The 14,713-nt window shown below is 49.1% G+C and overlaps 1 protein-coding gene across 3 annotated transcripts in view; it reads left to right on the top strand.

The window, feature by feature from the left end:
- The first annotated feature begins 4,452 nt into the window (after window positions 1-4,452).
- Window positions 4,453-14,713, top strand: part of Rols (zinc-RING finger and ankyrin repeat domain-containing protein rolling pebbles) — a 403,382-nt gene continuing 393,121 nt past the window's right edge. For 2 of the 3 annotated variants that reach the window (XM_077705637.1, XM_077705635.1), the window contains exon 1: window positions 4,453-5,049. In XM_077705637.1, the coding sequence (XP_077561763.1) occupies window positions 4,941-5,049 (109 nt within the window). In that variant the 5' untranslated portion in view covers window positions 4,453-4,940. The remainder of the gene's footprint in view (window positions 5,050-14,713) is intronic. The other variant, XM_077705636.1, reaches the window with a different exon arrangement.

Here is a 14,713-nt window from a genome sequence, read left to right as displayed (position 1 = left end):
CATTTACATAAAGAGAAAATAGAATAGGTCCCAAGACGGAACCCTGAGGCACTCCAGCTGTTATGGCTAGAAAAGTTGAACAAGTACCATTTATGGAAACACATTGTTTGCGTTGGGACAAATAACTTTGAATCAAATTTAGAAAAGAATCCCGGAAACCATAACAATGAAGTTTCTTGAGAAGTATATCATACAGTGTCAAAAGCTTTTCGCACATCTAAAAATATACCGACAGCCATTTTTCCTTCGTTTAGTGCGGTATTAATGATATTCGCAACATTAATAACAGCTGTGGATGTTGATTTGTTTGGACAGAATCCATGCTGCTGGGGGGCTATAACATTATATCTAACTAAAAATTTAAGAATGCGCTTTGCTATGAGCTTTTCGAATAATGTATTTATTGCAGAAAGTACAGAAATGGGTCTATAGTTTTCAATTAGGTTCGCATCACCATTTTTATATACAGGCGTTATTTTTGCAATCTTAAGCATGTCGGGGTATACACCATCATAGAGTGCCTTATTAAATATTTTTTCAAGGAATGGGCTGATTACCTCTGCATTAAGTTTCAAAATTCGTGTGGTTATGCCATCATACCCCGGTGCTTTGCCAGTAGGCATAGCGTTTATAGTAGACATTATCTCTTCTGAAGTAATTTCAAAAAACACAAAAGAATTTACAATGCTAGAAGGCATTCTGAAGCTGCTCAGAGGGGGTAGCTGTAACGCAAGATTGCGGCTAACGTTGGTAAAGTACTCATTAAAGCTGGAAGACAGTTCTGCATTTGATCCACCAAACAAAGATAAATCCGGAAGGGGTGAAGAGCGCGTGTTTCCCTTTATTACAGAATTTATTACCTGCCAAAGTTTTCTTGAATTTCTTTGGTTTGCTGCGATAAGGCTACAATAGTATGCCTTTTTACTGCGGCGCAGTAAAGCTGTTAAATTGTTTCTCGTAGATTTGTACTGCCAGCGATAATATTCATTTTCTTTATTTCGCTTGTGTTTTCGGTACCAATACTCTTTAGTACGAGAGAGGGTAAGGATGCTCTGTACACAAGGTTGGAATTCATACACCGTTCATACACCGTTCAGATTCATACACCGTTCTGTACACAAGGTTGGAATTTCCCAACAAATCAAGGTTGAAATCTCCGCACAGAACTGTTTTTTTATTATTAGCAGCCAAGTTATCTAGGATTACTTCTAATTTTTCCAAGAAAGAAGGAAGCCGCGAGTTTGGTGAGCGATATAACACGCCAATTGTTAGCCCTATTCAGAGGGTACTTGGTTGGTTAGGTGGGTACATGTGTTGAATTCCAAGTTTTCTTTTATATATATCATCACGCCACCTCCCCTCGTTTGTGTTGGCCTGGAAAGGGACGCTACATTATATCCTGGAATATTTACAACCTGGCTAGGTTGGAGCCATGTTTCTGTCAACGCAATCACATCATAAGCAAATTTGTGTTCCCGTAGAAGCACCTGAAGGCTATTCATATTTTTGTTAACACTGCGGATATTGCAATGCAGAATTGCTACGTTGTAGCTAGTACTGTATTTATCGTTTAAGTGTTCAAGTGAGGTCGTCATTTCTCGGCTTGACAGGCGCTACGCCTACACAATCTTTGCCAAGTCGTCTTCAGAGGCTATGTGAACGATAGGAGAGTTTTCAGTTTTTCGCGCAAGAATCCTTCCTTGCTGTACCCAAGAGAACTTCCACTGTTTTTCTTTGCGCAAACTTGTTGCCTTTCCAAGCAGAACTTTTTTTTCTGGGCACAAATGCTCATTTATGTACACAGCGTCAGTCTCCTGGAAGCCGAAGTCTGACGTAGTAACCCTGTTCTTCTTAGACGCTTGAAGAACTTTGTTACGCGATGAGCGAGACAGGAACTTAATCAAAATGTTTGGCTTAGCTTTGTCCTTGGAAGGCACCCGATGGATGAGATCGATCTCCGACTTTTCCACACCGATACCCAGCTTAGCTGTCAACGTCTGCACGTGTTCTTCTAATTTCTCGTTTGCAACAAACGGAATACCTCTAATTTCAAGGTTGTTTATCCGGCTGCACTGTTTGAGTTCTATGACCTCAGCTTTCGTGGCGGCTAGTTCCTCTTTCAGTTTCTTGTTTTCCTTCTTTAGAGCCTCGTGGTCCGACCGCAGCTCCTTCAAGTCAGAGCAGACAGTCTCCAAGCTACGCTGTATGTCGTTAAAAGTGTCGCGCACACACTTAATAGACGGCTCCTATGTCAAGTTCTAGCCTGCCTAAAGTTTCCATCCTAGCACTCATATCCTGAAGTACCTTTGCCAGCTCTTTGATTGTAGAAGGCGGTTTATCGGCCATTGTCCCCCGAAGCAGCAGCGGACGACTCAGGGCACTTCGAAACCGAAATTAAAATCGACGTACCTGTAACAATCACACAGGACGCATTCAGTGCGTGTTCGGCAGTGACCGTGCCTGAGTCGCCCGCTGCTGTGGTGCACCGTCGTCCTCCGTCGTCCTTAAGTAGCTGCTGCCTCCGGTGTCAGCTGACTCGACTCTGTCGGGTCATGCACGGTAGCGCTTGACGACAGCGCTGGAACCTTTTGTTAAACCCACTGCGCGAGCCGGGACTCTGCGGTCGCCGCAAGGCACGCACTTACGAGCGCTCGGCATTTTCTTGACATTTTTTCCTGCAACACCGAAACTAGGGCTTCTTGATTGTGGGGTTTAACGCGCCGACGCAACGCAGGCGATGAGGCGCGCCGTAGTGGAGGGCTCCGGATTAATTTTGACCACCTGGGGATCTTTATCGTGCGCCGAAATCTCGTACACACGGGCGTTTTTGCTTTTCGCCTCCACCAGAAAAGCGGCCGCCGCGGCCGGGAATCGAACCCGCGACCTTGTGCTCAGCAGCGCAACGCCTTAGCCACTGAGCCACCGCGGCGGGTAAACTAGGGCTTCTACAACAGCTGTTAATAGTGATGATAATATAATATTGATAATTACTATCATTATCATCATGAGGGGCGCGAAAATATATTTGCCATGGGCGCCGTGCCATCTAGTTCCGCCACTGTGCAGAGCCGATTGCTGCATGTGTCCACTGCGCCCATGCAGGTGGCGGGGTAGGACGGACACAAAGGACACGCTGGTTTGTGCCCATTCTCGTTCTCGGTGCGCTCGCGAGCTTTCACCTGCAGGTGCCCCTGTCCCTATCGTCGTCTGTCCTTTCCCGCGGTCATTTCGCGCTTGTCGAGTTACGTTCGCTTCGCACGTGCACTCCTACGGCCGGCCAACGAGCGCAGGGCCCTACACTATGCGCGCTTGTCTATTTCTAACACGTTTGAAAAATCTCAAGCGCTGCTCAATTTCCGACAGGCCCGCGGTTCCTGCTCCAAGAAGCAGCCATTTCACGAAGCTCCTTAACAAAAGCCCAAATTAAAAAAACCCTAACGTCCCGTAGGTTGCAGCCGAGGCAACCAAAAGTGTGTTCACTTTCAATTTCGATGGTTGTTCAGTACTTTTTTTATCATTTTTCCGCCTTTCATGACTTCCGCATTTTCTTGGATGTCCCCCCGCCCCTTTCCCCGAAGCGAAATTCTGCGTTCGCCACTGCTTGATGTGGCATTCGTGGCCACTCCAAAACCGCGACAGCTTTGGCGCAGTGTTCAGTAGCAATGTTGTAAATTGATTTCGAAATGGCATTCCCTCCAGTGTCAAACCCGTTCCACTTCGCACGTTACTGTCGGGGATCTGTTGTACAGGACACTACGCTGTGGAGGTTTCACTCGCGTTGCTGTCACCAACTCAGTAAGGACGGAATCTCTGCCACGTCCTCTGTCCTCCAGATCTGCCCATTGTCCACACGTACCTGTAGCCTTACTGTTTAGTCGTTTTGCCTGATGTCAACAAACGTGGGTCCAGTTTTTGTCCTCTTATGTCGAAGCTCACATATGCGGACACCGTCGTGGCTTTTTATCCCAGCCTGGATGAGGCGATGCCCATGGAGAACAGCTTTCCCTCCCTGATGCCGGGGCCAGAGTTATAACTCCTCACAGTGGCGCGGCTCGTGGGGTTGAACGCTGCTCGGCTATGCGGGTGCGCCTTTCACCGGGCAAATACTTCGACGCGCCAATATAGATAATTTGTAAAAATCCGCGCTGTAAGCCCCCTCTCCGCACGGCGTACTGGCTGACACCGTTCACTTCACCGACCGAGGTAAACGCACCCTTTGCCGAGCAGGGAGTGAGCGGGAGACCAAGTCTGCAGAGTGACGCACTGAAGAAGCGGACCGGAAAGGACGGCAGAAAGGCCGGACATCGGCGGAGACGAGGTCTCGGCGCGGCATCCGAAGCAGGAAGTGCCGAGAGCGGAGTCGGTGCTGCCGCCGGCGTCGACGACCCGCCGCCGAAGAAGAGCATTTTTAGCCACACCGCCGGCGCCGTATATAAGCAGGCTGCTGCAGACCGCACCCGGAGTGCCGCCGAGACAGGCTCAAACCGCGCCGCGTGTTTTCTTCGCCGCGAGAAAAGCGGTGCTTTGAGCCCAAGCGACTCAGCACGCACATTTTTCTTTTTTCCTCTCACTAATTTCGTAATCGAGTAACCGTCTCAACCGACAACGAACTTTTCCCTCGTTCTTGAAGTATATTTATTCATCGCATACGAAGTATCTCGTACGACTCATCGAACTCGCTCATCGAACTCGCTCATCGAACTTTAACCGTCTCGAACGCACGTCTACGTTATACGACGACGAAGGTATTATCCCGACTTCGACGACATCGAATGCACTCGCTCTCTCAAATAGACTGCTTACCTAAGAAGGCGTTCCGTTTTACTACCTACGGCCCTTGTAAGTTCGGGCACTTCCAGGGAACGACCCCGACACGACAGCAAGAGGCACCCGTGCTGCCTTTGTGGGAGTAAAAGAGCGCAACAGTCCGACGATTCGCCATGGTTTCCCAGAAATGCCTCGTGCTTTTCGCCGCCTCCACGGTGCTTTGGAACTTCCACGGAATCGACATCCTGCAGCCCATACGCAGACTTTTCAAGGGAAAAAAGAGTGAGTGGTGGTCGCCATTACTTTTTCCCTCTTCTTCGTTCGTTTTGATTCCTCCGCGTTCTGCTTTCTTGCCCTCCTTTCGAACGGCACTGGAAATGGCAAAACTCGCACCCTTATTAAAGGGACTCTGCAGCAGCTCCGCGGATAGGCGCCCTCACTCTCGCCGTCGCATCTGCAGGAAGCATTCCCGAAGCTACTGTTAGGACGAGCACAAAGCGACGCAGCGTGCATGGTTTGCTCGTCGCAGCGGAACTGTCCGCCTTCCGTTGCTGCTTTGTTTTGCGGCTTTTTTTTCTAAAGGGGCTGTCGAATGCTTTTATTGCGGCAACAGCAACGAAGCAGCCAATAGCTGCTACATTGCTGTAATGACGCAATTGGAGCGCTCGAAGAACGCCACCATTCGGGAAAGAGAGGAGAATTTTCGAGCAGGTTTCCAAGTTATCTGATGAGCAGTAATTTCTGGCAGAGGTACTTTTTGACCCCATATTCTGAGTATTGGATGTGTCTTTTCACTGCGTTCTGAAAGCATTTAAGATTGATAAAAAAAGTCGAAAAAAGTGTTGCGAGTCCCTTTAAGGTTCTGTATAAATTAACTCGTTTGCGGGAAGTTTGCCAGCAAACAGAGACATAGGAGACAGGAAAGCCCGGTGTGTTGCGGAATGTATGATCATAAGAAGCGAAGAATTTCAGGGTGGTGCTTCTTCTAGCCTGTGCTGGTCCGACCAGAGAGACGACGCATGTATGCGCGCCCTTTTCGTACGAGCAGACTCCATACGAAATTGGTTACCGCCTTCAAGATTGTTTACTGTACCACAAGTTGTTCCGTTCACAAAAATCGCACTACTCTTTGGCTGTCACGCAGCGTTCTCACACCTCCGCGGTTGTGCTAGAATCGTATGGAATCGTAGAGTCGTTTTGCTTCCCGTCACAAGGATCCCGATGCTGGGCGCCTGCAGAAAAAGCTGAGGAAAAAGCAGCTCGCCAGAACCGCGGGCCTCCGCGGTAGAGCAGGTGCGACCCTCGGGCGTACGCGATTGCCCAAACAGCGATTGCTCATGACGCCAACCCGTGTCAAGAGTATCGATTGGTGAAGCCTCGCTACAAGCAGTGGGGATTTGGGCGTTATTGTAACAGCGATTACAGGCGCACAAAATGGTGCAGACGACAATTCTTTCGTGCAGCATGTGCAGATGAGTGATTGCTCAATCCTTTCGTTCCCTCAATTCAAGTCGTGGTTTTTTAGCCCGATTCAACAACTCAATTGAACGAAAAAAACAAAGACAAAAGCGCCCCACAAACATTCAGTTAAGCATATCCAAACGTTGTTTTTTTTTTTTTTTCATTTTAAGTATCGCGTCCGAACAAAATGGCTGGGGAATTCGATAGCCAAGCCAGTGGCCGTTAGTGGCGCCCAAGTGCTTGTGGCCAATTACAGCACGGCCGGCTGGCGCGCTCACAGCGGATGTGCCAGCCGCCTGCAGGGCACCGGAGCGCCAGCGGCATGCTGGCCAGCGAGAATGGCCGTTGTTGCTGGCACCTCATGCTCCAGTGGAGACAGAGCTACCGTACGTCACACGTTTTGGGAGCGCCCGGGAAGGCCTGAGACACCGTGTCATAACACCCCCCGAAATTTTCAGAGTGCTGCATGCGCCGTACTCCCTTCCTTCGAGCCTTTTTTCGCCTATGCTGCTCTACACTTCCAACAGATATATTAATACGGAAAGCATTAAATAAGAACACGGTCAATTTGTTGAAACATGGTTCCTGGGAGTGCTGTAGGCACTCTTTTTATGTAGATATTACAACGAATTAGAACGAGGTACCTAGTGTATTGGCTTTAATACAGCAGAAAAGTGACTGAAACACTGTTTGGGAAAGCGATTCTTCTTCTTCATTTTTTCCGGCGGCGCATACCACCCCCCAAGAATATTTTTGGCTGCGCCACTGGTGCACGCTGTCTTCCGCCTGCTCGAGTTCAGCGACTTCGCGGCCGAATAACAACTCCGCCAGGCGCCGATGCCCGGCAGACGCTGCTCTCTCTGGGGGAGTTGGTTGGCGCGGTGCATAGGCGTTGACCGCCTAGTGTAAAGCATAAACCTTTAATCCCGTCCCTCTCTTCTCTATCCCTCATCAGACAGACGGGGCGACCCTTCATAATAAGCTCTGTTACTTTAATAATAGCGATATTCTCTCTCAAGACGAGGCCTCTCGTTTGTTTTGTAAATTTTTCAATTTACACATTAAAGTCAATCTGATCAGGATAGTCTGTTGAGGGCTGTAAAGGTTTGGTATGGCAGCACTTGCCTTCCGTAATTTTTTCTAGTTCTGGAAATGCGCCGATTTAAATTCTTGAAATAAAAGTTTGCCCGGTTTGTTTCATCAGTATAACGAAAAAATTTCATCAGCTTGATGAACGGAGTGTTTTCAAAACAGTGGAGCCGTCCGTACGTAGGAGGTAGAGCCTTCGCAATTGGTAAAAATTCTTAGCATTCTTTCCCGCAGAGTATTTTTTTTTTAATTTTGGCACCTCATGCGAGTGCACCATATTGAGTAAAAAAGGGGGCTATAAAGATGTCTTTTTAACCACCGTAAAATTAATAACGTTGGACAGTTCGGACCGGTTCATTGCTTAGTTTCATGATGTGCGTGTTTCAAGGTAAGTTTTTTTGAACCGCACTCCTGAAAATTCTTACTCTACTGTCCTACAGATCGCGGTCCCTTCAAATGGTACTGTTAAGCCTGTTGTGAGTTACCTGGGTGAAATGTTACGTATTTTATCTTTGACGAATTTTTGCCGAGGAAGCGATGAAAGATACTGGCTAACAATTCTTGTTGGATTAATTGCATCTCCCGTTGTAAAAAATGCGTTAGTGTTATCTGCATACACTGGGCGTCCTCGATTTAACAGTCTGACAGACCGCGGGCAGTTGGACTGGAGGTCCCATAAAAATACCGAGACAAAATCGAGCGGCGCGCCCCAGCCGGTGCTGCCAATGGAGGAGGCCCACTGTTAGCTCGGGCTATTGTGGCATAGATGCGATGTCGTTGAACGATTTAAAAAGTAGGGAACATAATTTTGACCGATGAGAAAGTATGCCTCATATTGTAGTCTTTCCAAATCGTACGAGATGTTGACGGGTACTTGTATTTTTATAATTCGTTTTGCTGCACCATTGATTCCATTGTTCCTTAATTTATTCAGCAATATCTTGGCATTCATGGAATAAAAAAGTTTTTTTCATGGATGGAAACAATCCCTTCTTCTTTCCGACATCTTTTATTTTATCTTCGATGTTAAGGAGTGCCTCTTGTGTTGACATTTCCTTTTTACAGCGAAGCTGTCTATGGCTGGGAAGCTCGTCTCCGGTCACAGAGCGACGTAGACAAGAATCGCTAGCGAGCGTAGCGCCACGTTGCGGAGACCACTCAAATCCCCGGGATCGTAAAACTGCGGGCCACACCCCCGGCGCATGAAAAAAATCATATAAAATTAAAAAGGTCCTAGGGCCTTCGTATTTTAATACAAGAGGGCGCTAGTTGTTTTAAAAAATTAACTGGCGATTACGATACTCCCAAATGCGATATTTGGGAGCAGTTGTTCGGGCAGCTCGTTTAGATCAGCGACAGACGACGCAGTTCCACCACGGCTAGGTCAGCTGGTATACCCCCCAGGCATAGAGTTTCATACTAGTATATATTAGTATGAAACTCTATGCCCCCAGGTAACCGATAATTGCGCCACTAGCACCGATTCGTCCCCTGGTGCTTGGTAGGCCAAACTGTCAGACCAAAAAAACCACAAAAAAATCACTGATGCTGCTATGGCAACGCTTTCGTTGATGCGCGAGGAGGAAGTCACCACATTCATTTTCTGTACTTAGTACAATTCTACACAAACGATGTTTCATAAAAACACGCGTTTGTGAATAATAAAATGACTATGAAGTGAGATGACCAGCTCATTTCGCCACCATTAACAACCGCTCCATATTCTTGTTCTTGTAAACTTGCTAGCCCAAAAACCTTTTATACCGAGTGAATTTTCGGCGGAATTTTGCCATACGTCCCACGTAGTAAATGGAAGAAATACCACCATGGATATCAATAAACAACAGGTAAAAGCGAAACAAATATTGATAGTGCAAACAAGGCACAAAAAATGTGTCCTAGCACAGGTTCTCGTAACTTCTCGTAAGACGAAATGCAAGCGGTCAGCTGCCACGTAAATATTTTTGGAGGCTTGTTTCGTGTTAATAAGCATTCAAAGGTGGTAATGTCACTATAATAAACTGATCGTCGGAACGCTCTAAAGCCAAACCAGTTCGTCGAAGAAGCATTTAGACACATTAGGCAAACATAATTTCCAAGCTTTTCTCTGGTGGAAAGAAAATGAAGAGCAACCGCTCACCAAACCGATACCGAAGCGAAATTTCCGCCTGCGTGTCCGCTGGCATCAATCGGCTCATGGGAAACTGTCGACAAGTAGCTTAACATGCTTAAAACATTACTGACAAATGCGTTGTCCCAAACAAAACGATATTCACTGTAATGCAATAGCACAAGATTTTTCGGTTCGACCTGCAGGTTTTCTGATAAGGATAGCGCTTGGTTCTTCGTAACTTTGACTGAATAATAAGTGTGCTGAGCTGCCGTCCGCTGGGAAGCGGGAAAAATTCGCTGTGCTATTCCTTCTTGAGTTGTCGAACCGCAGAGCATCGAAGCATGCGTTGTGTCCTTTTCTCAGTTTCTCTGACATTTTGAGCCCGTTCGCACTCGCACACACTAAAATTTTCACCTTCAAGGCATACTACAAAACTTCTACACGTGCACCGAAGCAGACGGACAGGATGGCAGCAGAAGCGATAAGAGCGAAAGCGCCGCCCGTCGGCGCAACGAATGGAGCGACCAGATAAATAAATAAAGTGCCAACAAATGAAACAGCCAAGAACACATTTCATTTTTACACATAATGGAATCACTTTACTTTACTGCCGCGTATGTTGAAAAGATAAGCCACATATGCCAAAGTTGCTGAATGCTGAATTTTCGCTTGGCTACCAGCGTCATGGCGGCACTTTATTTTGCGATACCGAAACTGGCCGAAGTGTCCGGCCTCTGGTTCCACCAGTTGCGTCGCTCATTGCCCAGTAAGAACTGGCTGAGAGCGCACGTGCGCGTTCCACAGCAGCCGCTGCAGATGGGCACGACCGGTTGCGTCACTCGCAGTTCAGCACTCACTCCTGATGGTCGCAGTGCACTGGGGCAGCACTCACTCCTGGGTTCTCTCGACGGTGAGCCTCTGCGGCGGCGGCGCGAAGTGCGTCTCTGGCAGGGACCGCGAACTGCGTTTTAGGCCGGGTTCAGACTGTTGTCGCAACTGTCGTAATATCTTTAAAATGAATAATGACGTCATTTGACGTCTCAGCCAACCCAACTGGGTGAAACACCGTTTTTTAACGTCCATAGCGGACGATGAGGCTGTCCCGCGAACGCCCCCCTCACGTTTTCGCCAAGCGTCGAGCACCTCGTGCGGGCACAGCACACTGCCCCTTCCCTTCCCCCAACGCACACTTTCGGAGAGCACTGCCTCCCGCCGCCACGGCGAACCGCCCTCCCCTCCCAATTTTGAGACATTATCCTCCTTTGCTTTCTTTCACTCGTCGGCCTTTCCATCGTTCGCTCGGTCACGACGACGCCGACGCGGCTGAGCCCAGAGACGGGCGCCCTAGGGCTGCGCCCTAAAATGTCTTCCCAGCAATTCATTTGTGTTAGGAGGTGAAGCAGACTTTAAGGGGATTGTTGTAAGCTTGATCTTTGTAAGATGGCTTCATCACATAGAGTGTTGCACAGTGAATCACGTCAATCTTCGGAGGGAATGCCACTACAGAAAGTGGCTCTAACGCTTGTTTTATTGAAATTATACCAAAACAAATTATATGCCAATTAGCCGCTAAGACGGCTCTAACACGACGCCGGGTTTTATATAATTTTCAAAATTACATGGTTCCCAATGAGGTTGTAAATATTGTGGAATTCTCGTCCGCTGTCAATACATTTGGTATTGTACGGAAGGGAAATGGACAGCCCCATGTTTGTCCACCGGAACAAAACTCTAGTTCGTCAAAAGTTCACTCAGTTAATTAACCAGGAACTATGCTCAATCGCAAATTTTAAAAAAAACGTGTTTTGCTTCGTGCACCCCTTGGACTACGACCCAGTCAAAGCTCACGCTATAGGCAGCGCAGCTTTGCTGGTCATCCTTCTTCACAGAGTGGAAGGGCACTAAATTTTTGGAAGCCATATTTAGCTTTGCTGACAACACTGTAACGTGGCGGCAGGACAGGTGACACGAAGCATGGCGGAGAAGGACGCCCAGGGCAGTCCACTTCTTTGTCGTCCTCGTCTCTAGCTCTTCGCTCATGACGCTGTGGGGCACTGTCCAACTTGCGGAGCATGACAGCATTATTGTTTACGAACACGAACAAGAGTATTATGGTCACAATTTTGCGTCTTGGCCCGACGTGTTAGCCCAATTATTTATACGAGGTTGTCCCCGGCATCATGGCGACGCACGCGACCCGAAGTTGTCCGCGTGGTTCGCATCGAGCCTTACGCTAAATGATGGACTTTTTATTGTTTCGACTACTGTTTTATTTTCAGCATCAGGTGGATGCACTCCTATAGAAGGGTAACGACTTGAGCTATGCCTTCTGGGTTGTTTGCTTACGTGTTTTGTATGCTGCGCAGGTTATCTCATTTGATACGAAGCGTGTGTCGCCTGTCTTCATTAAAATAGCGTGCTCGTATTTGATCTCCAATGTTCTAGACCTGATTCGATGGTTCAGAAAGTATTAAAGCCGAAAGATAAATGCTCGCAAGGAAAACATCATGGCATTCGATTCGCTGAGACTCGCCTGCGCAAGCCGCTTTGTTGACTCTCCTTCACCGCTTGTGTACTCTTTGAGTTGTTAGCGGAGCGCTAGTGCGCTCCGATAAAGTCTGTTCTTTGAAGAAACCTGCGTTGTGCTTGGCTACTTGACAATATTGTAACGGTGAAATTTGGTCAACACCTGCCGCTACGGTAGCATGATGATCGCAGCGAAGAAGTCAAGACGTCGGAGAAAGGTTTTAAGGTTAACTTGTTTACTTTACTGATGACATTTGCTGATCTTTAACACATACAAATTTGAAAGAGTGCACTTTTTACATTAAATGAGAAAAACAGTCAATAGATCAAGGGTACTTAACGGGACATAGCTGACTGGATCGCGGTCTCCCGGCGAAAGTGCCCGACGACGGGCGGCAGTTTCTGAAGTGAGTCCCGGTGATGGCCGCCCGCCGCCCGCCGCCTTCAATAGCCGGCGGAGCCGCGTTATATCCGCTTCAAGCAGTCCGGTGGGGAACGTATTGGGGGAAAAAGTGTATTCTGGAGCGTGCGGACCGCGGGGAGTAAGGCTTTCTGCAGCCAATCGGGAAACGCTTGTAAACACCAATCAGCCATGTTCCCGCCAAAGTGAAAAGGACCAATCAAACACAGACACAAGGTTTGAACCCGAAAACGCGCGCTTGGAGAATTATGGGTGTAAAGAAAGTAGTTCAGACAAACGCGCTAAAGTAAACAGTGGAAAAGACAGAAAGGTCGTCTGAAGTACACTGAGGACCCGGAGCCCGAAAGCGACCAGCGCAAATGCCACAGGGGAATGGAACGCCGCGGCCGCGCTGAAACCCAAGCTGGGACGATGGTCCCCCTCGACAGCCGCGTCCTCCGGTCAGTCAGCGCACGGACGCACTCCGCATGCGTTTCTTAGAAAAAACGTGGCTAGGCGACCAAAGAGGGATGCTACAAAAATAGAAAAAGCAAACTGAAAGGGGGCTTCGCAACAATATTAAGGAGTTCCTCTTCCTTCGACATTCCCTTTTGGAAGCCATATTGATCTTTACTCATAATATTATGATTTATGAACATGAACAAGAATATTCTGGTCATAATTTTATGTGTAACGTCATATCACATCGATGTATACCACGTCCTCAGTACATCGTATTGACGTCATATTGCAGAGTCATCTGAACCTGCCAGGTGGCCAGCATTTTTTTCCTGCACATTCTTACTCCGGGGTGTGTTTTTACGCTCCTGCTACAAAAGCAACAAAACACCCGCGATATCAAGTTGACGGCTTCACAGGGCTTCCGTGCCCTACACCGTGTAGGGCACGGAAGCCCTGTGTTTGTAGCGTCAGTGCAAAAACAGCTCGGCCCCAACTTCGCGCTTGCAGGGAACGCGCTTTCGCCGGGGTCGCTAAAAGCCGATCCACACGGCGGACCAAAACGATTATTTGAACCGCGGACGATTAATTCTCGATTAATTCTCGCGGACTGCCGTTGGACCGTGCAGGACCGTGGCGCTCGCGGTCCAAATATTCGCCGAGGCTTTTCGGTCCACAGTCTCTACGGCGGACCGCGACATCAATCACCGTGGTCTGGCAGGGCCCGCGTCGCGTGGGCGGAGCCGGGTCCAGTTGCGCCAATAGAGAACGGCGCGGGCAGCGCGGCTGTTTCGAAGCGCTCGAAGGAGCCTGTCAATCACCTCCGGGCTAGGCTTGCAATCGCGACGCATACTTAATCCACGCTTTTACTAGCGAATCCTATGGCTCTTACTAGTGCGATGCTAGCCATCATTATCACATTGGGTCACGCATGTGGACCCCAATTTACGGGAAGAGCTCGGTTCCAGCGAGCGGTGACGAGCCGCATTTGCAACCCGGGTCGCCCCGCTGTCGCCGCTCGTCGTGTCGCCTTCGTGCGAACGACGCCGGCGGCTGCGTGAGCGCGCCCGCCCGGCTTGCATGCGGGTGGCTATGCAACGTTTCGTGCAGGCTTGTGCGTTACAACATGTTGTCGCGGCCAAACGGCGCCTGTGTTCAACCTTCCAGCTTGCGAGTTCAGACGGTCGGCCATTCGCGGTCCGCTCAGCCGGCCCGCCGTGTGGATGCGCTCTGCTTTGGATCGGACCGCGGCGGACCGTGACGCCCCATCACGTGACCGATTGGAGCGCGGACTCAGTCCGTCGTGTGGATCGGCCTTAACGAGCACGTGCAGTTGGAACCTCGCCCAAGGTGCGCCAGTGGTTAGGCAGTGGGCGGAGAAATAAAGCGGGCGAACCACTGGGTGGTGTCCAGGTGGTTTTCACCACTGCCGCCCACGCGCGACTGCGGTGGACGCCGTCCCGCTGCCCGCAGGGCAACACGCCGCGGAGTTCAGCGTGCGGTCGACTTCCGCTTCCATTCCCGAAGGGTTGTAGCGCTAAGCTCGCCAATTTGCTCCTTCGCGAGTCCAGCAACAAGGCAGGCCTTTACCCTTTCCTGTGACGAGCAGAGGCTTAAGCACCCGCACTGGCCAGCAAAAGCTGAGTTCTGAGAGCGCCTTACCTACTTGTTTCCAAGTGCTGGACGTGTAAGGTTTTAACGAGCGGAAAGGGCGAAAGCGCGCCAGGAATTCTTGGCACAGTCCGTCTGCCACAACAATATACAATGTTTCGCTTTTTTAACGAGCTTCAAAAAAGGGGCCTCAAAAGGCGCGCTCATCGTTGTTCCCCCCTTCCGAGTGCCGCGTGCAGCTCAGCTCGAAGAAGAGTGTTCGCGGGGGCGGAACCTCGTACGCCGCG

Source organism: Haemaphysalis longicornis, unplaced genomic scaffold (assembly GCF_048455015.1).
Source record: "Haemaphysalis longicornis isolate Haplotype H1 unplaced genomic scaffold, Haemaphysalis longicornis Haplotype H1 scaffold_4, whole genome shotgun sequence".
Lineage (NCBI taxonomy): Eukaryota > Metazoa > Arthropoda > Arachnida > Ixodida > Ixodidae > Haemaphysalis > Haemaphysalis longicornis.
The sequence above is the reverse complement of the archived record's forward strand: the minus strand, read 5'-3'. Positions and strand labels throughout refer to the sequence as shown.